This window comes from Candoia aspera, chromosome 8 (assembly GCF_035149785.1).
Source record: "Candoia aspera isolate rCanAsp1 chromosome 8, rCanAsp1.hap2, whole genome shotgun sequence".
NCBI lineage: Eukaryota > Metazoa > Chordata > Lepidosauria > Squamata > Boidae > Candoia > Candoia aspera.
Window position 1 is genome coordinate 58,056,190 of NC_086160.1, and position 26,184 is coordinate 58,082,373.

The following is a 26,184-nucleotide window of genomic DNA, read 5'->3' on the forward strand; positions in this document are numbered from 1 at the left end:
TTGGATGACAGAATTCAGGAGCACTAGTAATATTATTTTGGCAATCAATGTCCCTAATTCTTTCTTTTACTATTGAATTGGCCTTCTCTGGGGTTAATTGGCCTAAATATTCAGGAGAGAGGCCAAGACTGCAAAGTTCTTTTGTACAGGTATCAGTGAGATTGGTAGCTGTCTGACAACGGCAGAGGTTAGGGGTGGATGGGATGGCATTCTAAGAGCTGGTTTGACAAATCTTGTATTGCTGCTAATTGGAATCCTGTGCCACCTCACTGCAGGCCAATTCACCAGATTCCATTGAAATTTTAAAGGAGCAGAACAGACAATATAAGGCTTTGCTCAGAAAGAAAAAAAAAACAATATTAGAAGAAAATAGAAGAGAATATGTGTAGCTGAGGGTTGAACTGTTCACTGATGATGTTAACTAGTTGGGTAATGAAATGTCTGCAGGCAAACAACCAAGCTCAAAGAGCACCAAGTACTCCACAGATTATAAACAACACAGCAGTTGAATTATTGAATGACATTATCCCATGCCATGCAATAAGGGCCATATATTTGAATAAATCTCTATTTGATTTAGATGTTAGGAAGTTAAAGGCTGGGGGCTAGAAGTAAACACTGTAGATATTATTGAATACAAGCATTTACTCTGGAATTTTCATTTACCTGTTTTTATTTTATTATATTATTTATTTATAGACACACATAGATACATACAATGATTCTAATTTCCATTTAGTTTATTCTTCAGCATATAATGTTTATGAATGACTATAGAGCATACATATTTGCCTAGGCATCTGGAACTAGCCTATATAGCGCTCTCACAGTTTGACTTGCTTTTCTAATTAATGGGGATATTGGCTTGGTGGGAATGAATGAAATAACTAAGTACTAATTAAAATTACCCACTTATATGACAGACAGCTTGATAGCAAAGGGCTTGATTTGTCCTCTGTACTCTAATCAGCAGCTGAAGCACATTTTACTAATTACCTGTCCTAATTTTCTGTTCCTTAGATTAATTTCATTGAAATGTAACTGTAACACTTTTAATTGTGTTGGATATTCATTAGATGAAGATTGTTAGAAATTTAGCTCTGTTGCTGTCATAATGGCTAGGAAGGTGGGCTGAGACTATTCCTGTTGGAGGGCTTTGATATCTTGGGTGTTAAAAATACCACTTCACTGTATTGTAGATACTGATACAATAAACATAAGTCAGATGTTACTTTGGGATATGTGTGAGCTTATGCAGAAACATCTGCAAGGTGAAAGTCAAAAAGATCAAAGCAGTGTTGTGTTGCAAGCTCCACCCCTTTAGCAGATACATGCAACATCATGACACTTGCTGGTGTCATGGGTGGAGGGTGGAGGTTATGGTGTGTAATGCAGCTTTCATCAATTTTGCCCACCCACCCAGCCATACCTGATGCCTCTGAGCTTGTGCTGTTATTCTGAGCTTGTGCTGTAATTTTCAGGAGAGGAGAAAACTGCATTTGAGAAAAATAGTTGAATAAACTACTTACTGGTGTGTTTATTAATCTTTAAATAAAATTACCACAAGACTATGTAACAAAATAAATGATGGCACTATACAATAAAATAGTTGATTATTTAGTATGAGAAAAGTTAAATCACGAAAAAATAGAGCTCCTTGGGAAATGTAAATGGAAAATTGCAAACAAAATGTGTTCTTATTGCACTTCATCTGTGACAAAGAGGGAACGGGGGGAAGGGGCTGTGGATAATGATATAAGTTTAGACAGGGTTGCAAATGGGCTATTTGTGGCTTTAAAAGTTAATACTAGCGCAGAAGCAGTCAACAGAACTTCTCTTTGTATCAGTGGTGAGACACACAGATACATCATACCATTAAAATCCTGTGCCAGAAGCTTTCGGGAGATCTTTAAAGAAAGTGCCATATTTGATGCATTCACTGATTCAGTCAAAGAATTATAATGACACAGATTACTGGCCAGACTATCAGGGAGAGGCTTCTTCTGAAACAGATTAAGTCAGTAGAAACCGGACTGCAACTATTTCACCTTATAGTTAAAAAGCTGGATTTTGGACATCTCCTTAATGTGAAGGGTACTCCTTCCAGAACAAATTCCAATCTGCCTGAATCAACACAGCATCTACCTACAGTAATTCCATCTTGTAACTTTAGTTTCTTGACCCATATCCAGGCCAATCTGGATTTCAAATATTGGTTGAGTTCTTCAACTATCTGACTAAGAGGAATTGAGTTGAATGTCACCAGTATACTGATGGCATCTTGTTCTAAAGCCAAGAGGACTTATCATCATCATCATCAACATCATCATCATCATCATCTACTATATAATGAAAAGCATGGGAACAAGATGGAGCCAAGGGATCAAGCATGAGTCCCTCAATCCTGAAAGAAACTGTAGTTAAGTTCGGTATTTTGTTAAGTGATTTACAAAAAGTTAGTAGGATTGTACTTTCTGTCTGTCTTCATATAGAAAGTTTCTGTGATATAACTTATACTGAAGCCAAACTGGTTTTGTAAATAATGGTGTCATTTAGAAGAACCTGAAATTGGACCACAAAAAATTCACTGGAAAAGTATACATTAATGACCAGTCAATAAATATTGCAATCTTCTTACCCAAAGGACCATTTAAACAAAAGAGTGTTACCTTATTCGAAATAGCTGAGATGACCTTGATATTACTTATCTGTTGGTTTCAGACCATACATTTCCTTCTGTAGATTCAGTAGTTCAATTTGGCAGTTCTTTACATATTCAGAAGATAAACTGGAGCACTCTAAACACTTGACTATATTTTTAAGCTGCAACTGAAACTCATCCCACAAATTGGATCAGCTGCTGTTCTAGAAAAAATCTCAGAAAAATTAATCATCAAAGAGTCAGTACTGGTTACTGGTCTTTGCTTTCAAAACAAGCAAATTTGTTGCAATAGGACTGGAAGTTAATAGGATATTCCTTTGGGTCTTGCTTGGAAGAAGCCTTGAATCACTTGGAAAAATATTGTACAATAACTTTCCAAAGACATCATGATGGCATGCTATTACTTTTCTGTTGCTCTTACAATTGATAATGAGTTCTTAAGTCTGAATAACAACTACAAATCTTAATGTAATTTGCATTCTAATACTATTGTTTGCTGATACCCTAACTGCTGTGGAAACACAGTAAGCAAAAAGAATTCAGCCACAATTTTGGCACACAGGTGAAATAATTGTTGAAATGGATGGTCATAAGCTAATGTTGATGGTATTGCCTTTGTTTGCATTCAGTCACCTAAGATCCTTGAGTATTGATGCATCTATCAGCATAATTACTGAAATCCTAGAAGTCATAAAACCTATCACAAGGGGCTATCTTATTTCTTGCCATTCCATTAATTCACCATTTATTCAACAACTGTGCTTATTCCAAACCTGCTTTTGTGGATCGCAGGGATAGAATCCTTATATGAATCATAAATAGTGCTTGCAGCATTGATCAATCAGGACCCAAAGCTGGATCCTGAAATGGATCTCAACAGTGACACAGCCAGCAATTTTTTATGTTTGTTTAATCTTTAGTTTTAATTTTTTTTTCAAATATATCATCTGAAGCAGAAGGGAAAGGAAGGGAACTAGTTGAAGAGAAACCAAAGGGGAGTAGAAAGCCAGAATGCAACCATAAAAATAAATATAGATATGATGTAGCATTTTGAAGTATAAATCCAGAGTTGAAAATATCAAATGCTATTGTTATGGAGCCTAACTGGTTAGCTTTGTGGAAACGATCGATATAGGACAATGGTGAAGAAGAGTTATATTTCAAAGCTACTGTCATAAGGATGCTATATATTTGTCTTGCCTTTCCTCCAGGGATTTTGGGGTGGCTTACGTGGTAATCATCTCTACTATTTTATCCTCATAACAACCCTAAGTGATAATTACTGACTGAAGAGATCCAAGGAGTTTAATGGCTGAGTAAATACTTGAACTAAATCTCCTTCTTGCTACCTTGAGACTTTACCCACTATCCTGTACTGGTTCTCAAAGAGTTTAGATTTTTTATTTCCTTGGCGCATTGAGTCTAATTATAGAGGAAAGCCATGACCTGAAATGTCTGCCCAGAGTAGGATGCATATGATTTTATGGCTGTTTAGATGACAATGAATTACTTGATCAGGAATCCACATGTTGGTGCTCATTTTCAGGATCTTGCTGAATATGCAGATGTCAGGGTTTGGATGGCCACATCATTCAGTCACCAAAGTGACACCATCCTTCAACATAAAAATGAAAATCATGATGGATCTAGCTGCTGAATAGGCCTTCTAGGAAAAGTATTATGAAGTGTATAACATGACTCTTCTTCAATAATCTAATTACATAGGTTGAAGGCATACACAGAAAAGTCTCTAAGATGCTATGGCATCTTTTTGTTGTTGCATTTTTAGACTCTGATCCTCAAGTATATTTATTTGAGAATTGGTTGCCTTGATGTTAGTATGCTTAATTCCAAATGAATGAGTTTGGATTTGAATCTTGTTATTGAATGTGTTTATATCCTGTCTTTCATTTAAGAAGTGCTAGACAGGTTCATGATTCTTTTTCCATGACTCTTTCTGCTCTCTCTCCCCCTTTAGCTATCATTTTATGAAAAAGATCAGGTTCAGAGATAAGGACTGGTGTTAGGTCATGAATTGCTGGAGACTTGAATGAATGAATCTACGTCTCTCCGCTCCTCCTCCAGCATTAAATAATAAATCACTCTGGGAGATATAGACAGCAAAAATACTCTTGTATACATATTTCCCAATATATAAGGAACTCCTGCTATGGTTAACATGTCATACTTGATCCCCTAAATCAATCATTGCATGACCCAAGCAGCATGGCCAGTAGTGGACCAGCCTTGTGGTTATCTTCCTGCATTTTAATTTATTGCAAAGTTTACTAACAAAGCTTTTGTGCTGAAGTGTGTTTTTTCTTCACATAATTCTTTTTCTATTCCTTTTCAGTGTTCCCTGTCTAATTTGTTTCTTTTCTATTTTTCAGAATTACTTAAGCATTACTTTCCCATTGACGTTGTCTTGTATTATACTCTTCTTCTTCATTATCCTTTCTTTTTTAAAAATCTCTTATCTTCACTGATCTGTTTTCTTTTTCCCCGTACTCTGGAATTTCATAAGAAGATCCTATTTATGCACAGAAGAAAGGTATTATTAAATGGTCAAGAAAGGCTTATATTTAATCTGCTGTTGTGTGACTTGTCCTAGTGCTAACTCTCAGATACTTTATATCTTCCTGCCAGTCTCAAAATTGTATTCTATATTATATGTACTTTCCTAAACTCACAATAATCAAATGACTATTTAAAGTAGGGATGGGGACCCTGTAGCCCTCCAAACATTGTAGAACAATAAAAAAACAGCATCCCCTATTGTCTGTAGTTCATGGGAACCATTGTTAAGCAACAGCTCGAGAGGAATAGGTTCCTCAATTCTGTACTAGAATGAGGTAGAACACTATTGGCTAATAAAGATCAAGCTGGTTGTGGCATATTTGCATCCTTAAAACAGGTTTGCCTTATTCAAATTACAAACAGGTTGGGTGTGTATGAAAATGCATTTCAAAGAAACAAAATGCTGCATGAGAGCTGCTGAATCCTTACCAACCTACAGCTTTAATACAAATAACACCCCCCACCCCACATAGTACCTTTTCCTAACCAGCTAGGTGTTAGAACAAGATTTACCTTCCTTAATTAAGTGGTCTTCCACTTGCCACTCAGTGCATGATTTATTGCAATTCATGCACTGAGTTACAGTTACAGACTGGGCTGCAGTTTATCACAGTAAGCTATTGCTTTAGGAAAGAAAAACGTGTTTTACATCTGTCATATTATCAAGCTTCAGTATGAATGGTATGGAAACTTGGTTAAGGTCATGAAAATTTAAGGAGATCTACAGTTTGGATGGGCCAGGATATTTCAAGTTGCTAGGGAAACAGCTACTTTAATAAATGTTTTTAACTGTATTGGCATTTTCCTGAATTCTTTGGATTAATGAGGAAGAGCTTTAAGTCTAAAAACCTTACAGTTGCTATGATGTTAATGAGCTTTTATTTAATAGCAATTAATACATTGAAAAACCAGCCCAGTACAGGTCATTTAGTGTTAAACTGTAGTGGGCACACTTTATCAACTTGCTTATCTATCTATCTATCTACCAAATTTTTATCACTGCCCATCTTCCCCAGACGGGGGACCATGTGCGGTTCACAAAAAAAAACACAATTAAAAATTGCATAAAATTATAAATACAGCCATTAATTAACAAGCCAGTTTAATATTTGAAGTACTGGGTACAGCTCTTGTGAGACCCAAGGTGCTTAGAATGCTCCATTGTCTTATTCCTTGTAATACATTGTATATACTTGCAGTACTTTAAGCAATGCCATAATAGAGACCAAGAGCTGCTTTGCTTTTTTTTTTAATTTACACTAGTGTGAAGCACAGCACAGCACTGGCTATAGCATTCCCTCAGGACAGAAATCTAGTTTTTCACTAAGCATAACATAACATAGCTAACATAGAGCTTCTGGAGCAGCCTTTCTCAACCTTTTGACCCTGGAGGAACCCTTGAAATATTTTTCAGGCCTTGGGGAACCCCTGCACATTCAGGCTCAAATATAGGCCAGAAGTTACAAAATTATTATGTTTGTTTCATGTGTAGGCCTGTATATATGCATTAACAGTGTTCTTAAACTGAAAATAAAGAATGAAACTTACCTCTTTAATGTGAAGATGCCCAAATTTGAAATAATTTTTTAAATAAATCATGATCTCCCAGGGAATATCTAGTGTCCTCTCATGGAACCCTAGGGTTCCATGGAACCCTAGTTGAGAAACCCTGTTCTGGAGCCACTTTGGTGTCAGGATCCAGCATATATCAGTTAATTTAATCAACTGTTTGTCATTGGGCCCTATCTAGAACTTTTCTTGGAATGAAGTAATTCTGGCACAAGGGCCAGATCGAATGTTCCCCACCCTTATCACTATTCACTTAATTTCACCCTGTTCTCAGGCGTTCCTTTTCTTCCCCAAGTAAAAACAGTTTCCAGTAGAACGTTGTAACTCAGAAGTGTTTGAAGTACAGTACCCTTGGCAGTTGAGGTCAACAGATGCATGCGCTCACATATCACCAACTTTTTCTGGAGAAGAGGAAGCTAGGGAAAGAGCAACTGGTTGAGCAGTCATATCATCAATTCTCCCAAACCTCCCAACTCTGCAAATAGTCCCATAATAGAAGGAGCAGATAGACACATTGAATGCTCTACTTCATGGTTATTTATCTATCTATCTATCTATCTATCTATCTATCTATCTATCTATCTATCAAATTTTGCCACTGCCCATATCCCGCAAAGAGAGGGACTCTGGGCAGTTTACAATGAAGCTAAAAAATCGAAAGACAATAAAACCACAAATAATACGTAAAATATAAATATTTCTATGTAGGCAGCAAAACCCAACTGAATAGAGTGTCAGGAAATTATAGTCTTTAGACATTAATGTAGTTCTCTTTCTTACGGGATTTATAAAATACAGCTGTGCAGAGATACAGATGGGAAAAGGTGATTTGGAGACCGCAGTGGCCTGATTTAAGGAGGTGCTGACAAGCTTGGTCTAGTGGTTAAGGCAACGGGCTAGAAACCAGGAGACTGTGAGTTCTAGTCCCTCCTTAGGCATGAAAGCTGGCTGGGTGAACTTGGGCCAGTCCCTCTCTCTCAGCCCAACTCACCTCACAGGGTGGTTGTGGGGAAAATAGGAGGAAGGAGTATTAGGTATGTTCACTGCCTTGAGTTATTTATAAAAATAATAAAGGCAGGATAGAAAATAAATAAATAAATAGTATGTGTCCACTTGGAGTCAGAATCACCATTTCCCCCACAAATCCAGATTTCTGCACATTCGTAATAGAAAATGGTGAGTTACAATTTGCATGTGGCCCCAAATAAATCCTTTTCCTTATGGTCCCATCCATTGGTAGGAAGCCAGGTCCCATTCATGTCTCCTCCACCTTAAGTGAAGTTTATCTTGTTTCTCTCCTATTCTGTCCATAGCATAAGAATTATTGAGACATGAGATCAAGTTTACAGTGTTACCTGAACCTAGTCTAAATTCTTAAAGCATTTATCTATTCCTGTTCCAAACTGTGTAGTTTGTAGTGGCAAGACAACTGTACGGTGTTTTGTTTTTTTAATTGAGAAATTGCTAAGAAAACTATACTAGCTCTTGGGTGTTATTAAAAGTAGATTTTTTTTTAACCAGGGAATCCTTTGTAGATTTTATTGCAGAATTAAATGTATTGAGATGAAATATTGCAAAGGAAAAGCTACTTGCTTTTAGCAGTTACCATGATGTAAAGGTGAAGGCTATCTCTTTGTTCTAAATTAGTTTCTAGCAGGCCTTCTTCTCTCCCTCCATATAATACTTTTCTATATTTCCTTCCTTCCTTCCTTCCTTCCTTCCTTCCTTCCTTCCATATATATTTCAGAGACATCTGTAATTTTCTCTTAACTGTATCTTCTAGTTTCTTTCAACATTCTTGTGTAATATTTTCTGTTTCCCTTTGCTCTCACTACAGAATTGCATAAATTATTTTGTTGTATTTATTATTCATTGTTCCAATCCTACCCTGAAAATCAGTTTTGGCATCTCCCAAAAATATTTTTCTCTTTAAAACTTCGGGGTTTTGTTGTTGTTTTAGTCCATCCTTGTAAACATTAAGACTCATTCCCACCTCTTGTTTAATATGCATTGGTAAACATACTCATTTTACCAATCCAATGCCAGTTTGAATTTTGAAAACAAATCACAAGTAGTTCATGTTTTCTGAGCAATTTAGTGAACAAATGTTTTACCTCCACCTAGTTGGAATATACTTGGTTGTGATTTCTTCATTTCTTCAGCCCTTTCTGAATATGCTTTCATTCTTTGTATTCTTTGTTCTTCTACTATTTATCCTATTTCAGCCAATGCCTTAACACAAAACACATTATGGTGTACTTCATTCTCACATTCTTCATTATTTTATGCAACAATAAGCAAAGATAAATCTGCCCTAACTCTATTATTGAATTTATCACATGCATTAAATACTTGTTTAATACAATAGCATTTGATTATATCCTAGTTATAGTTTGTGTAGTATCGAAGAGTATTTTAGATGCATCAAATGTGGACTATGCTAGCTTGAATATACCATAATATTCTATAGAGGGATTCTATCTATCCACATTGAATTTAGTACACACAATTTTAGCTGCAATTCCATTTTTTCCCATTGTATAATATTATATGTTTTTTTTTTAAATTAGTAGTAATGAATGGATGCACGGACACACACATACACACACACAAATATTCAAGAATAATAATAAAATCTAGCTGGGGAAAAAAAATTAAAGCTGATCTTGTGTCAGACCAAAGAATACAAAACCATTTTTCCTAGAAAAAAAAAGGCCCTCTATATTAATAAAGCAACACCAGTTACTTGAATTAAGTTAAAACCAACTCTTTCCAAACTTAAGTCTAGATACTAGTCTAATTATTTAAGCCTGCTTAACAAAGTCTTCAAAAGTTTTCACTGGTTTGTTCATATATAATATGTAGTTTGCATATAGATTTATTTAACTCTTCATTTATTCTTACTGCTTCTGCTAAAGAAATTACTGAAAGTGTGTTTAATTATAGCATTATAGGACCTCTCTAAAGATTTTCAAATTCTGATCTTATCCATTTTCAAGTCCAGATGTCTGTCTGTCTGTCTGTCTGTCTATCTATCTGTATTACATACTTTAACTTATTCGGTAAATTTACATCCATATCAAATTTCTAAAGGGCAGAAAGTAAGTGCTTCACTGCAAGAGATTAAGAAAATGTCTATAGTTTTTTACAGTATAAATTTTAGAGGTATATCAATAGTTTAGAAACATATTTTTAAGTATTGATTCAGGGTGACTACAGATATATGGAATTATTCCTTACATAGATTATAATCTCATCTGGTAATAATTTTTGTTCCACTTCTTCCCATCTAGGGCATTTTTGGTTTTGTATGATTTTTTTTCTTTTTTTATCTGTCCAATTGTGTCCGATTCTCAGAGACTGCCTGGACAAGTCCCTGCAGGGTTCTTGGCAAGGTTTTTCAGAAGTGGCTTGCCATTGCTTCCTTGCTAGGGCTGAGAGAAAGTGACTGGCCCAAGGTCACCCAGCTGGCTTTGTGCCTAAGGTGGAACTAGAACTCAGGTCTCCCGGTTTCTAGTCTGATACCTTAACGACTACACCTGGCTCTCTTTTGTATGATATTACTTAATTTTTTTAATAAAGCATTTGAGTACAGACAGAAAATGTTCTCCAGTGAATCTGGGACTTTGTTAACTACTTATATCTATAATTTTTCAGCAGTTTAGTACTACAATAGATACTTGTAAATCTTCTATATCTCTAGTTCATTGTAGCAATTTGATTTTCCGTACGAATTTTTTAAATTCCTTCTAAAGCAGGGGTCCCCAGGCCACGGACCAGTACCGGTCCATGGCTTGTTAGGAACCGGGCCACACAGCAGGAGGTGAGCAGTGGGCAAGCAAGTGAATTCACAGCCTGAGTATTTACAGCCGCTCCCCATCATTCGCATTACCACCTGAGCTCCGCCTCCTGTCAGAGAAAGCAAGCCCATTGGCTGCTATCTCCAAATGGTGCGAAGAAAAAAGAATAAAAGGTCGTGAAAAAGAGGAAGCACTTGAATCATCCTGAAACCATTCCCCACCCCCACCCTGGTTCCGTGGAAAAATTGTCTTTCACTGGTCCCAGTTCCCAAAAAGGTTGGGAACTGCTGTTCTAAAGGATAATATGAAGAATAGAAAATACTATATTTTAGGGATGTACAGATCAATTTAAATCCTGCCCAAATCAGCTTGAATTCAGAATCTAGTCTGTTTCATAAAAATTTCTGCACAAAATAAATAAACCCACAGTTGTCATGGTACACAATTTCCTTTGATGTATGCACTTTGCATGTTTGTAGCATCTTTCCTTAATATGTGCATGTTTTACTTATCTTTCTAAAACATGTTCTCTCTCTTTTTCTTTTAATAGTACCTGCTCAAATGTATGCATTTTGTATACAATTTTTGAGCTGGGAAATATTTCAAGATGGATGTTGGTTGACCCCATGAATTACATGCATGTCTACTTCAATACTTTCCATTTTAGTGGATAACATTTTATTTGAAAAGAAACTTGTGTTTGATTTCTTTTACATCCCTACCATATTATGTCAATATACAGTATTCACTGAAAAAAAGTTACTATTTTATTCATTACTTTAACTTATGCAATTGAATCACAGAATTATTTCTTATCTAACATGAAGGCTAGTATTTTATTTGGTTAGTTTCTTTTTTCAAACTGTCACTCATTTAAAAACATACATATTTTCTACTTGAATCCAATTAATTGGATTCAACTATTTTCTCTGTGACTCTTGTGAATTCTTTGTGAACATGCCTTCATACACTTTTGACATTGTCACAGAAATTTATAAATTCGTATATTTCCTTTTTCTTAAAAAAGAAGCTTTATGAATCTTAATATATCTAACTGTAGCTTTAAAAACTAAAGTTAGCTGTAAAAATAATAAATTGTTTTGCTTTATCCATGATTTACACAATTACCCACTCATTTTCCATTCTGAAAGTAAAATTATTATATATTATTTTTCTTTCCTATAGAGAGAGACTTAAAAAGGGAATACCATTGCCCTATTTCATATTTCCAGATAAAAAATCCAGTAATCCATTTTGCCTGTGTAGTCTTTGTCTATATTATTCCTTTTATTGAGAGGCAAATAAAGTTTGCAAAAGTAACTCCAGAGAGTTTCCATATAATGGGATAAACTGATCTAGTTCTAAATGTAATACCATTCCCATTCTGGTTCCAGAAAATTTTTAACATCAGTCCAGGATGTTTCCTTATCTGAGTCTAGCTCTTTCCTTCTTTCTTTAACTCCTGACATAAATCCTTGTGTTGATGTAGTTCTATCACTATCTTTGGGAAGAATCCTTGTTTTTCTTTACCTGTTTTCATTGTTCCATGAATTCCTTCACAGCTCACTGCTCTAGTTTTAAGACATTTCTGTGTTGGGACAGAAAGGAGCCTTCCTACTTAAAGCAACCCCTCCATTTTCTCCCCATTTTTATGACCCCCATTTTTCATGACACAAAAAAGGTAAGGATGTGATAATATCCAAATCAGCATAGTTGCCTAAACACCTGGGTATAATTAGGATCTCATTTGATTGCCTAACTAAATTAGGAAATAGCATGATTTGAGCCTTGTTCTAAAGGTACTTGCTGTGGCAGCTGCAGGCTCTTATTGCTTTTAGGTGTAAGTGCAACACTGCAATGATGTAGAAAAGTGGGGGCTTCTGTTGCAATGTTACTTACCTATGACCCCCACCCCCATCAATACCACTGTTTTCTTGACATAACTGCAGAACATGCCACAAATCAGAAATATTTTAATCACCTATTCATTCTTGTGTTGTTTTCTGTTACCTTGTTACTTGTATAAATGTATGGCAGGCAAAAAAAAAAAAAGGATGGGAATACTCCCTATTTTAAAAAGCTAATTAACAGGTAGTCCTCACTTAATGACCATTTGCTTAGTGACAGTTTGGACTTAGAATGGCACTGAAAAACAGACTTAAAACTGGTCCTCACATTTAGGACTGTCGCAGCATCCCATGATCACGATTCAGGCGCTTGGCAACCGGTTCACATTGACGACCGTTGCAGCGTTGTATGGTCACATGATCGCCATTTTTGACCTTCCCAGATGGCTTCCAGCAAGTAAAATCAATAGGGAACCACATGATTCACTTAATGACCATGTGGTTCACTTAACGGCCACCACAAAAACAGTCATAAAATCAGGTTAGATTCACTTAGCAACCAAAATTCTGGTCCCAAATGTGGTCATTAAGCACAGACTACCTGTATAAAGAGAAAAGCAGTAATCCTGTACTTTACTGTTTGCAAAGGCCTTTAAAGATGTTTTATATTCCAAAGTAACAAAACACAATCAACCCAAATCATCTTTTTCCCCTGAGATGAAACTAATACTTGTAATGTGAAATTCCTTTTCTTTTCTGCTTCTTGGTTTTTCTAAAAAATCCTGATTGATTCATGTTCCAAACATTTATTTTAAAGATTATAGACTATAAACAGAGATTTTTTTTTCATCTCTCACTATGCCATAAGAGTGCAAAATGCAATCTTGTTTGAAATTAATCAGGCACAGGTAGCCAGTAGTTAGATGTAATAGAGAACTTTATCAAGTCTCTCATCTTTCACGTGGAGCATTTGCTATAAAGATGCTATAAAGATGGCCACTTCAGAAGTCAAAATTTTTGATGTTTTTCTTTCAGTCATTAAAACCTGATTTTGAACTGGTGCTCAGTTATGATTCATTAAGTATATATTTCCAGGTGATTGAGAATTATATTCAAATGTCTATGGACAGAAATTAGAGATTGATGAATTTTCATGCATGGGCCAAGTCACATGACAAGCATACACATTCTTTTGCTGAGCATTTTTGATAACATTTCAGTGAGGACAGAATCATTTGATCAAGAACTAGTGTATACATTATCTTAGCTTTGCTTCCAGTGTTAATTCTTTGGCTGCAACGTGTAAAGCAGCTTGTCCTATGGTTCCTCACAGTCAGATGTTCAGTTTTCATGCAACATGTTCCTCAAAGTGTTTGTGGTTCATATGCAAGCATTTCATGAGAGTAGCAAATCCATCTGACAAGATACTCTAGAATTAGATATAAAGAGGTGTCATGCAGAAGCAGTAGATCTTATTTAAAATAATTTGTAGGTCTCCAATATTTTTCTTCTATTAAAATGAACTCTTAATTTCAGTTCCCCATATATATATATATATATGCATACATACACACACACACACACACACACACACACACACACACAAACATTTGCAGCATAAATTGATTATTATAATACTGTCTCAATGGGAGTTCAGTACACATTTTTATTCTAATACAGAATTATAAAGGAACGGTTAATATTTCAAAAAGCAGGGGAAAACATTTGAAGAATCAGTGGAACTGTGCGTGTTAAATAATCATTTGATATATAATTTCGCTACATATAGTGCAAGTGAAAAAGATAACTCTATTCTAAAATGTTCTAACTGAATTGTATAGTTTTAAATTAAAATTAAAGATGACCGGTGATTTCATAGGACCAATGCAGTCAAATCGATTGTGTCTTTTAAAAGAATAAAAATAATTCAAAGCCTAAATCTGGGTTGTATTAACAGAGAAAGCATATATCTCCTAAATGGTTAGGGTTGTAATTTATGTACACATTAAAAATAAAATGGATTGATAGGATGATGGGCAAAGACTTGTGGAAGATGAAATGTATCTATTATAGTTCTTGAAGTTCAGATGTTACTCTCAACTATTAAAATTTTTAAATTAGTTTTCTCTTTCTTTTTCTTTTCTCCTTATAGGAGCCACGGCTGCAGCTCGAAAAGAAGTTATACGGAACAAGATCCGGGCAATAGGCAAAATGGCTCGAGTGTTCTCTGTCCTGAGGTATGGCTCCCGTGTCCTTTAGAATTGCAGAAATTACTCTTCGCTCCTTCAGAGAAACGTACCTCAGCAAAACAGGAAGAGGCATTTTTCTTGCCTTCCCCCAGGGCTTCACCAAATCAACTTCAGAGAAAGAGGGAATTGCCCTCTCCCAGTTGTGCTTTGCTTCACAGTACAAACAGATCAGAAAACCTCTCAACAGTCATAGTTCGTCATCTTAGAACTTTTATATATTGCAAGCTTCCGAACAATCCAGATGATTTTGAGCTGCCGACTGAGTTTAAATCTAGATGTTAGTCAAAGACATTTTGCTACCTGAAGCAGAAAGCAAAAGCAAACATTTACCTGCACATGCACACTCACTCTTTTTCATGTAGAGGCCGTTTGGTTTGTTTTCGGATGCAGATCACTTCTGGGATCGTGTCATCCCGGGACATGGCAGGCCAAAAGCTGCACTGCAGGATTAAGCAGAATTTTGCTGAAATATTGCCAGTGTTGTAGTGAGCAGAATGCACATCCATCCAGTGTATGTGAGGGCCAGTCTGCAACTCTGTGGCTTTGCTCTAATTTCCTACAGCCTTTACCTTAATTGGAAGAGCTCTGGGCAGTACAGTACAGCTACTCGATAGTTGGTAAGCATTAGGTATCCTTTTCCTGGGACCTACTTTGAGGAGAGAAAGACAGAAAAGAGAGTTTGAGAAACAAGAAAAGAGACTTCCTCCTTTTGGCTCTGGCACTATCTTTGGCTTGCTTCAACAGTCCTCAGCATGTTGACCCCAAAAGATTATTCCTAAGGCCTTCAGCAGAAAAAATGGCATATCATTGATACATGAACATTAATCGGAATAGTGATGTGTTAATAATCATGTCTCTCTTACCTTTTTTTCCTTTCAAAAGAGTGTTTTTACTATCTGAACTCCCATCCTTTCTAGATGAAATCCTCTATCTTCCCAGGTGGACTTGAGATTTATAACTACTTAGACAGTACAGAGTCTGTCATAACTCCCGGACCAGTGTTGGTGGGGATTTTGTTCTGCTTCCTATACATGTGTCCTGCTTTTTACTCAAAGACTGGCATCCAGAGCAGCTTGCCACAATAAAAAAAGTGTAAAAAAGAAGGGTTCTTCAACTGAAACTGGATCCAGAAGCATTAGAAGGGTACCCAGCTTCCAAGCCTGTTTCCTCTGATTGTTATCTGTTGCTAGCCACAGTTGACACAGTCTCATTCTGTTCCTGTCAGGGAAGAGAGTGAGAGTGTGCTGACGCTGAAAGGGTTGACCCCAACAGGAATGCTGCCCAGCGGAGTGCTCTCTGGAGGAAAACAAACTCTGCAAAGTGGTAAGTGCTTTCACACATGTATACTGTGATGGACATAAATGTTTCATTCTCTTTCCATTATAACAATGCAGTCTTTTCAAGAAAAAAAGAGAGGGTAAGACCACAGAGTGACTAGAAAGTAGTTCACAAAATTGGGTTAGAGAGAGAGAGAGAGAACAGATCCAATTTTCAAACCATGTTTATCCCAGTTGATATTATTTAGAAGAAAAATAGATTGTTTCTTAATTTCAGGGAAGGGGTTTCTTGTGAAAGGAGCAGAAAAGTCTTGGGGAAAAGAATGTCTAATTTATATTTGTGCCAGCTCCTTAAAATTCTGCTGCCTTATACAGTAGTATACTAAGTGACTTGGGATCAAACATAAAGATAAAATGTTCAGACCAAACCAAGCTCTTTCCCTATTCTACTCAGTATTGGTCTGAGCAGCAGGACTGTAGCTGAGGCCTGCACCAATTTAAGGAGTCACAGGGAAGATAGGCAGAGTACAAAATGTGTTTCTGGGTGCCCAATTTAGAAATGCAGAGACATTCTCATTGTACATGGATACATCTCTGTAATGTTTTTAATAACTTGCATAATTCTCAAAAACTTCCCTTCCTGTAAGCAATGGCAAGACAAGCACACACTGGAGTTACTGTCATAGCTGAAACCTGGTGGGAGGCTGACAAGACTGTTTCCTTGTCTGGCCAACCTAGCTATCATGTTAACTTCCCAGCAGGCAGTGCTTGGAGTGCATATGTGATGAGCACTATTGTGGGAAAGTTAAAATGGGTGTGTAGACAAGGCCAACCATAAAGCACCAGTATCCCACTTAGGCTTGTGATGTGCTGCTGTTGCCACGTTTCCTTCCCACAGCAGTGCTAAAAGGAAAGCCGAGTCTATATGACTGGAATAATGAGCACAGCATCTAGGTTCATTTAGCTGCAGCCCAATAGGCTGATGCTTCCATTGTGGTTTTAAAAGCACAAGAAGCAGATTGGGGAACACAATTTCAGTGATACTGATTTTTTTTTTTTTGGGAAGAATAGCTCAATACAGCAACACAAATAACTTGCAATCTGAGTACTTTTCAAGAATATGTGATCCCCTTCTCCCTCCATAGCAAAATCCATCAACCCCATCCAGTAATTTAGTAGACTGGTTCTAATATCGGTAGGAATCCTTCTTTTAAGAATTCCATCTTTTGAAACATAGGACAAAGTACTTTTCAGAATTTGGTAATATTCTTGGAAATTACCTCCCTCTCTTTACGTACAATGGAGAGGATGCTCTTAATGGAGAGAGAGCTGTTTAACCACCCTCACCACCACCACCCAAAAGCATGCCAAAATCTGTATTTTTCTTTTTGTTCAAGGAAATCTGCAAATTTGGAATTGGAATTCAGGTTTCTTTCCTGGGTGCAATTCTAGTGGCAAATCTAGTGATCAGCAAGTCATTAATGCATACCTAGGGAAGTCATAAATAAACCTGGAGAAAGTATTCAGTAATTGTGATTTTGATCTAAATGCAGCAGGAAGGCATTTTAACCAGTGACTGTATCAAAACACATTTTGTATAAATTATGTTGTAGAGTATAGCTGGTAGGATAGACTTCTTGAAGTAAGGAGCCACGATCAAATACATTAATGTATATAACTCTTATTCTGTTATTTGTGTTCACTACTGTGTAACATATATTTCATGCACCCATGAGTGTCCTACTGTAATTATGATGTAACTTTTAGTAACCATGAGACACGGACATTCGCCTTTCCAATAACTCAGTCTCAGCCTCTAACTTTCCCATTTCTTCTTCGAGTTTCTTCCCTGTACTTTTCCCTTTTTTGTCTCTTTTTCTCTTATCTAGAAGATTCAGGTATTCTGTGGTAAACTCTCTTTTTGGTGGCTTGTGTGTTACAGATATTGTAATGTTCTGCTTTGTAAATGCTGCAGTATGACAGAGTATTTTTGATACACTGATAAAATTTGTAGTGCCTAGAAGATATTTCACCTTCAGATAATTTGGTCCAACAAAAATGCTGCAGTCTGGTTAAATAAGTAAAATTTGCTTCTGTCACATCATTCAAAAGTCTCATTAAACTATGCACTGGCAAATACTGCAGTATTAAATCTAGTAAAACATTACTATACCCACCCATTAGTTAATACTTTGCACCATTCACCAAATATACAAAATCCACATAGTTTCTGTTAAGAGCAATTAACAGAAAATATGGGCAATATATTCTGTGAAATGTGCTCATTCTTAGTAGTCATTATTTTCAACATTTCCATGCAATTTAGATCTTGTTGCTCATCTTTGTTCTTCATTTTCTCTCTATTGTGTTGATTACGCATATTTATTTTTATTAGCTAGTTCTCTTATTTGCCACACCAAAGGGCTGTAGATTATATAGGGGAACATACCCTTGATGGCACTTAATGAGATACTACAGATGTCCATATTATATATTTCATTTGCTAAAGTGCAGTATTCTGATTTGGTCAGACCCAGGCTGATAGTAAGTTAGACCCATGTGGCTGCCCAAGGAAATTCAAGCTAACAACAGTACTTTTTATTTCTGCTTGTAAATTCTTAAGCCCAGTTTCAAAAGGCAAATTTGAAATCTGTTTTATACTACAAGCAACTGTGAAATGGTCTGCTGTTTTCCAGTATTTTAGTTCCATTCAACAATTAACATATAGATACGCATCATTTCAGTTAGACCTTCAGCCATTTAGGGATTGCTTCAAAATATGACCAGTACATTCAAAGAATAACAAGAAATGCATAAACAAATTGTTGGACACTGGTTTTAAATATATATAGGATGAACAGAAAATTGAGGAAAAGATGCTTTGCAAAGTCCACAAATAGCATTTTCCTTGAAGAATTGCTATTAAGACCAACCTTCCACAACCTTCCACCATTTGTATGTGTTGGAATTCAACTCCAACAATTCCTCAGTTTCCCTGAGAATTATGGGAGATGAAGTCCAAGACATCTTCAAGGTACCAGATGGTGGAATTGAGAGGAACTGCTGTTTCAGCAATGGTGGTGATTTCTTCTGCCTGCTTAAAGTTACGTTTTCTCTATATGGTGCTCCTCTGTCTAACTTGCCCCATTAAATATGGCAATCATTCTTCTCCTAAGTGACTTATCATTGAAACTGACAATTCATATTCTACTTAACCATTGTGGCCATTTTCAAATATAAGATCGTATGCTTCTTCACCCCCTGCAAAATAAAAAAGAAATCTATTGCTTGCAAGTTACAGTACCTGTGTTTGTTTTTGTATGTGGCATTTTGTGTTGTCTTCTGTGTCAAAATCCAGCACTTACAGTAACCTTTAAGTGTACTAGCTCCTTTGCTATTCACTGACTTGTTCTTAGAGTTAAATCCTCTGCTCATTTTTCTCATTCATTTTGCTACCCCTTTCTTCTCTTCAGCTACTGTTGAGGCTATTGAGGCTGATGAAGGTAAATTGGCCAGATCCCTTTCTGTTGTGCTTACAACAGATAAGGGCTCTGCTGGGTGTATTCATTTTTGCTGTAGCTTGTATAGAGTGTGTGGGTGTTGAGCTAACAATTGTGGCTCAGTATTAACCTAAGTTTACTTGCTTTAAAGGGGAAAGTGTTTCTTTTGTTGTTGGTGTTGTTTCTTAAAGTTGCAAAAATGTTTTGATATGTGTCCATGAAGCTTCAAATGCTGAATCAGTGTCACACAAGGATAAGAAAGCTTGCAATCCAATTAAAGCTATTTGGAAAACAAGCAGTTTCTTCAGGGGGACCAATCTGTTCCTCATGTTCTCTTTAGATATCTCTGAAAACGGAGAGAGTACAACACTCTAAAGTTGAATGGAATTTCCCCTGTACTGAAGTCCATAGCAAAGTTAATGGGTCTTCTCTGTGATTCAACACATTTTAAAACAAACTTTGGGGGAAGAAAAAAATCATTAAAACAATGAGAGGATGGTAAGACAGTATTTTTTCATCAAGCCTTGGGAACTTCCTGTAATGCCGCCCTTAACATCAGCATTATTTTACAGGATTTCTGGCACAAATGAATTACTGTCAAAGCAGTTTGAATGCAAAATGTCAAGCTGCCTCTCTTAAGCATACCTTTCATTTCAACTCCTAAGAAATTTTGTTAGTTGTACAGTTAAGAGCTCTCCAACCTTCATGATGAAATCTTTTTTCTATGCAATGATACAATTAGTAATTCAAATTGTTTTGCAAGATGAGAAGACTCTGTAAAATTCCCCTTTAAAACAAAACAAAAATATTCAGTTGTATTTTGTTCTTGCCCACATAAAAATGTGAGTTTTTCTAAAAAAAAAAAAAAAATAGTTTTCTGGCAAGAAGTAATAGGGCCATTTTGGCTTCTCCTATTTATTTTTGCTTTTAAAAACGTTTTTGTTAAAGAGGTGGAAAAAGAATCTTAGAAATAAGTAAGAGAAAATACAACTGCTTTCTAAATAGCAGTGACTAAGCTGCTATTTACATTGGAATTCTCTATTCCTGTTGGCAAATTCTACTCTGCAGTGTGCATTCTTGTTGACAGTTTGGCTGTTTTTTTTTCCTGTGATTTCTGTGACTGTGTTGTGTTTCTAGCATTACTCTCAATGTAAACTGCTAATAATCATTGTCTGACCAGCAACTGCAGCAGAACACATTCTTGAACACTATGATGTATAAATATGTCTGCTTGACACAAAGATTAATTTACAGTATGCCTCCCATTCTGGAAATATATCTTATTCAGGTTAAGCTTCTATTTATTATTACCTTGTACTCTAATGGGAGTTTTACTTCATTATTTTGTAATGGTTTTCTCCTTTGGGAAATCTAATAGAGAGACTGACTATAAGTATAGTTTCACCAGTGGCCTCTCCAGGCCACAGGAGACCTCCAGTAGCAGCACAGCCTCCACAGAAGCATACCACAGGACACATCACATTGCCATTCATCATGTACCTGTTTCAATTAACGGGGTCATAACTGGCAGCAGTGTGGTGAAAATTTAAAGGGAATGTTGTTTTTTAAGAGTCATTTTTTCAGCCTTCCCTTAGCTCTGAAACATCTCTGAAATTTGGTGGGGAATGGGTAAGATTTTAAACTTGAGGGATATGTGGGAAAAGGGAATTCCAGAAAAAAAGGCTATTTTTAGTCCTGTGGCAGTTTTCACAACAGACTATGTTGTCCAATGTGCAAAGTTCAAATGTATTGGATTGATATCCAGTGCTGTATTGAAGTAATATTTTATATGCGAAAATATCTTCCAGTTTATAGTTTATACTCAAGTCTTCCCTGAGAGAAGTAGAATCAAATGCAGTTATGTTTCTTTGCTTGCATACTCTTGTTCAAGTGAAAGTATAACAACCTATGTATTAAAGGCCTCTTGGACAAGATTCTGTAGAAGTAAACTGTTAATAACTCTCTTTTCACTCTTGGTTCTTTTAGATCTAATCCACCAGAAAAAATTGGGATTTTCACAAACTGAATGCCATGTTTCCCCATTTCAGATGGCGTAGAATGCAGTGGATTCCATCTGGCAATGAATAAAAAATAATCACCACATAATGGGGGCAGGGGGATCAGTCTTCCGAATCTTTCTGCAGTTCTCATTTCCATGGCCATGGTGGGCAAAGTGTCAGCATGAGAGGAGTTCTACAAAATTATAAACAAGTTTAATTATTATTAAACAGGAACAGCAAAATGGAAAATCAAATCAAATTTTGGAAAAGAATATGCTTTCCCTCCTGTCAGTCTTGTCCCAGCTCCTGCTAACCTAGCAGTTCGAAAGCATGCAAATGCAAGTAGATAAATAGGTACCACTTCAGTGGGAAAATAACAGGGACATGAAAGGAACCCCCTTAGGCGTCCCATGAGCAATGGTGACGTCACCGGAAAATCCTTTCAATATGGAAGTGCCTTGGTAGGTGCTTCTTACACGAAAAAAAAAATAGACTTGTCAACAAACAAAAATTCAATCTCTTAACACCCTTGCTTCTGCTCACATCCATCCAATAATTTTCTCCTGTGTTGATGAGACTAGCTGGACTATCTTGATTATCTCTGCATGTTAAAAAACTGAACAGAAATAAGCATAACCAAACATTTTTGAAATCTAATATAAAGCATTTGATTTTAATTTTATTGAAATAAAAAGCAGTATGGAGAATAGTAGCAATTGAAAAGTTAAGCATTATTAATGGATTGTTGCCCAAAGTTCTCCCTCCTTTCATTTTAAAAATACTTCCTTTAAAAAATGGTGAGATCAATGTGGAACTCATAATGCCAGTGCTAAGGGAAGGGTCATTGATTTTTAGATTCAGTTACCTTCTCCCATGTTCTTACACTTTCAAAGCTAAGGTCAAATATGCTAAAAGAATTATATTCAGAGTCCATGGCTCACTGAATAACTTCAGTTGAGATTATTTTGTAATTGTCTGGGATTGACAGATGTTTATTGTTCCTGAATAGCACATGATCAGTTCTGCTACAGTGAAGACACTGAGAGTTTTTTGTACAAAACAGTAAAAAGTTTTCCTTCAGTGATGAATCTTATGGATAGCCAACATGGGTGCCTTAATTATGGGAGCAGTCAATTTATCCCAATAAAGAAACTCAGCTGTTACACAGCATGCCACCAACTCACCAACCCCTTTCTTTTCATTTTTTTATGAATTCTCTGTTTTAACAATAGTTAAATGTTGCTTCAGTAATAATATTGATGGGAATAAAAGGTAAGGCTTTCTTCTAGATTAAGTGGGATGTGTAGCTATTTAATAAACCCTGATTTTAAAAAGCCTTAAATGTCTTTAATATTGGCTCTAACAGCAATCAGCAGGTGTGAATAATTCCTACAAGGAGAGCAAAAGAATGGATATTACTTGTGGTTTAGAGCCTTTATCTTAGTAGTGGTTGAGAATGCTAGTTGTTATATTTTCCCTCTATGGATTTTCCATACAGAGCAGCACAGCAAGCTTGACTCATCTAGGAGTGTGACTATAAAAAGATTACAAGAGTCCCTAGATAAGCAATACTTTTGAAACCTTAATTTTTGTTTTGAAAGTTGCTATGAATTGCTAAATTTCAACCTACATAGCCTATTTCAAAGAAGGAAAAATAATCTATGAAATCAACATAAATTCCATCACAAGTGAAATTGTGAGGACCACAGAATCTATTAAGGGCAATCCACACTTTTTAAAAAACTACTATTAAGTCATTGCAAAATATTCTTAAATTCCTAGTTTCAAGTTAGTGTCTCCATTCACATTCACAGTTTATTGCTGGTATCTGACTGCATTAATTGCCTCATTGTTTGGACCAAACTTCTTGCTATAATTCCAGCTACCATTATGGAAGCAAAATAAACTCCCTACAGGAAATCATTGTGATCCTCAATTCCCCCTCCCCCCCAAAAAAACCCAATGTGAATTGGCTTTCAGATTTAAAGAAAATCCATTTTAGTTGTCTTTTTTCTCTCTCTCTGAACTCTACTTGTCCTGAAAGTTGTTCATTTAGCCTAAACTGCAGAACAAAATGCCAGAACTGAATTTTGTTGGGAGCATATTAATCATTCAAGAGACATTGGCTGTTTACTTTTTAGCTGTTTCCAATTACATCCAGAAGCTTTAATTGCATTGTCACTCTTTTTCTTCACTTTGAAGGAATTTCTCACTCATTGTTCAGTAAGTTGATAAAACGCCCACCCTTTGACTCTTCTGACTTTCTTTCTCGTTGTTGTTTTCTTCCCCCACCCCCATTTTCTCTTTAGCTATCAAAGGATTCTCGCCGCAGCATAAGATAACAAGCTTTGAAGAAGCCAAAGGCTTGGACCGGATCAATGAGAGGATGCCCCCACGCAGGGATGCCATGCCTTCTGATGCCAACCTGAATTCCATCAACAAGGGAATCTCTTCAGAGACGAACGGCACCGACAGCAATGGCAGTAACAGCAGCAATATTCAGTGACCCTTTCTGACTTGCAGGGATTTTTTTTTTGTTTTTGAGCAGGGCATCTTGGGACTGCTGCTCAACAGCAGTTGGATTTTCTTGCCTCTGACAGTAGCTTACCTGCTCTGGGGCCAGATGTTGGATTCAGTTTACAATATCATCTAAGAAGAGATAGTAAACTTTATTTTAGTGGGGTGGGGGTGGAGGTGGAACACCTCCTTGGACATGCCTTTAAAATGCTTGTAGAGAAATAAATGAAAGCTAATGCTGGTCTATATTGCAAAGTTAGGGGAATGAACATGTTTTCCTATTGCATTGGAAACCTCTAGATATGTTAACTGAAAGGCCTTTAATATTATGTTACTGGACATGACAACTTTGTCTGATTTCTTACTAACTATTGTACGTTTACAGTTGCAGCACTATACATGGACAACATCCAAACCATTTTTAACAGAGTGATGTACAAACTAAATAAGGAGACTATTTATTGATAATGTTTTGCTACTCTTGTCAGACGATGGCTATCTAAAACAAAAAATTAGGCAATCTTTTAAAAATATATAAAAGAAAAAAAGAATGTTGCAAATTTGTTAAAAATGCCAAAAAAAGACAATTTAATTTTGTACACATTATGCTTACCTCAGGTTTCTTTAGTGTGCTTGAATACCCTTCTTTAATTATAACATTTACCTTAATTAATTTGGCAGTGAGAAATCGTTTTCATTTCTGTTTTTAAGGAAAAAAAACTGGAATAATGATTCCCTTTTTTTCTTTTACTTGTTTCAGTTTATATTTAGGATTTTTTTTTTCTTTTTTCTTCTTTTCTTTTCTTTTTTTGGTAAATCAAGTCTTGGTTGTGGCTTGCTGAATTTAAATATTTATGAGTGGTGCATTTTTAAGTATAGTGAACAAGACACCATATTAAGTGCAGTGAAAGCATCTATATTCTGTAAAAAATCTGCCTATGCATGTTTTTTAAGAAAAAAAAATTGGCTGTATAGGCCTGTATGGGACTGTAATGCGCTTAGTGGTCTGACTTATACTGGAAATGTATGTATACTGGCGTACTTTATATTCTCTAAAAAGAAAATGCTAATGCCTTTGAAATTTTGTAATCAAAAAAAGCTTTGAAAAAATCTAAGGGGGAGAGTATTCTTAAAAGTTTTTAATATAAGCTTGTCAGTGCACATATAGATGGTTAGCATGTTTAGCAAACCTTGTGAAATTTAAACTAAGTTTGTAGTTACATGTGAAACTAAATGCATGAGAACTGTTAACGTCATGATGAGTTAGTCATTTTGTTACGTTCTGTCATGTGCCACAAAATGTGTGATTTTTTTCACTTTTTTTCCCTTTATATATCAGTTACGGGTTACAACTGGTTCAGTCTTAAAGGAGGAGGAAAAAACAACAAAACAGTCCACTGATATTTTTTATCAATTGTATAAGTGCCCAAGTAATTCACTACAGCCTACAGCCTTGCCTTTGTAATTTGACTTATGAAATGTTGGCAATCAAAGCATGCACTTGTAACAATGAAAAAAAAAAGCATTTTATATTACTACTCAATAAAAATGTGCATGAACCCAGAAGTTGTCTCATTAAATCTCCAGTATGTGATAGTACATATTTAATATTCATTCGGGTTTCTTTGTGGGGGGAGCAAACCTCTTTATTACTTGGTTGGTGTGTTTCTTCTCTTGGTCCACAATCCCTCTGACTTGCCCAAAGAAGTGTTTTTGTTGTCATGTCTGCTGACTGACAAGTCTGCGAATATGAGGTTCAACACACCAAGGGTGACCTGGTTGAGGAAGGCTAGTCTATAGACAATAGGAAAGTGCATGTCTAGTTTCAAAATCCCAGGGAACTGAATGTGGGACCTACCACTTTCCACATTTGCTGTTTGTTTATTGAATTTATAATCTGCCCAATAACCCATGTTCTTCAAGTGAGAGCATTGTTTAATGTTTCCAAATAAAGCAATACAATGCAATAAATAAATAGTACAGGAAAGCTATAAAATCCACTTTACCCATGAAGAGCAGGCATTTAAAATCCAAAGATGCTACGGAGAACAATCCACATCTTACGACAGCCCTTCAGGTATTGGAAAATCCATACCATGTCCCCACTTAGCCTTTTCTTCTTTAGGCTAAGCATACCCAGTTCTTTTAATAGTGCTATATAGGGTTTCACCTCTAAGCCCATTACC

General features: G+C 36.1%; 1 protein-coding gene across 3 annotated transcripts in view; it reads left to right on the forward strand.

Annotated features, from left to right (window-relative positions):
- Positions 1–25,564, forward strand: part of PPP3CA (protein phosphatase 3 catalytic subunit alpha) — a 207,016-nt gene extending 181,452 nt beyond the window's left edge. For 2 of the 3 annotated variants that reach the window (XM_063310446.1, XM_063310448.1), the window contains exons 11-14: positions 14,608–14,692; positions 15,930–16,027; positions 19,455–19,484; positions 23,791–25,564. In XM_063310446.1, coding sequence (XP_063166516.1) covers positions 14,608–14,692; positions 15,930–16,027; positions 19,455–19,484; positions 23,791–23,987 — 410 coding nt within the window. In that variant the 3' untranslated portion in view covers positions 23,988–25,564. The remainder of the gene's footprint in view (positions 1–14,607; positions 14,693–15,929; positions 16,028–19,454; positions 19,485–23,790) is intronic. The other variant, XM_063310447.1, reaches the window with a different exon arrangement.
- The last annotated feature ends 620 nt before the right edge of the window (positions 25,565–26,184 follow it).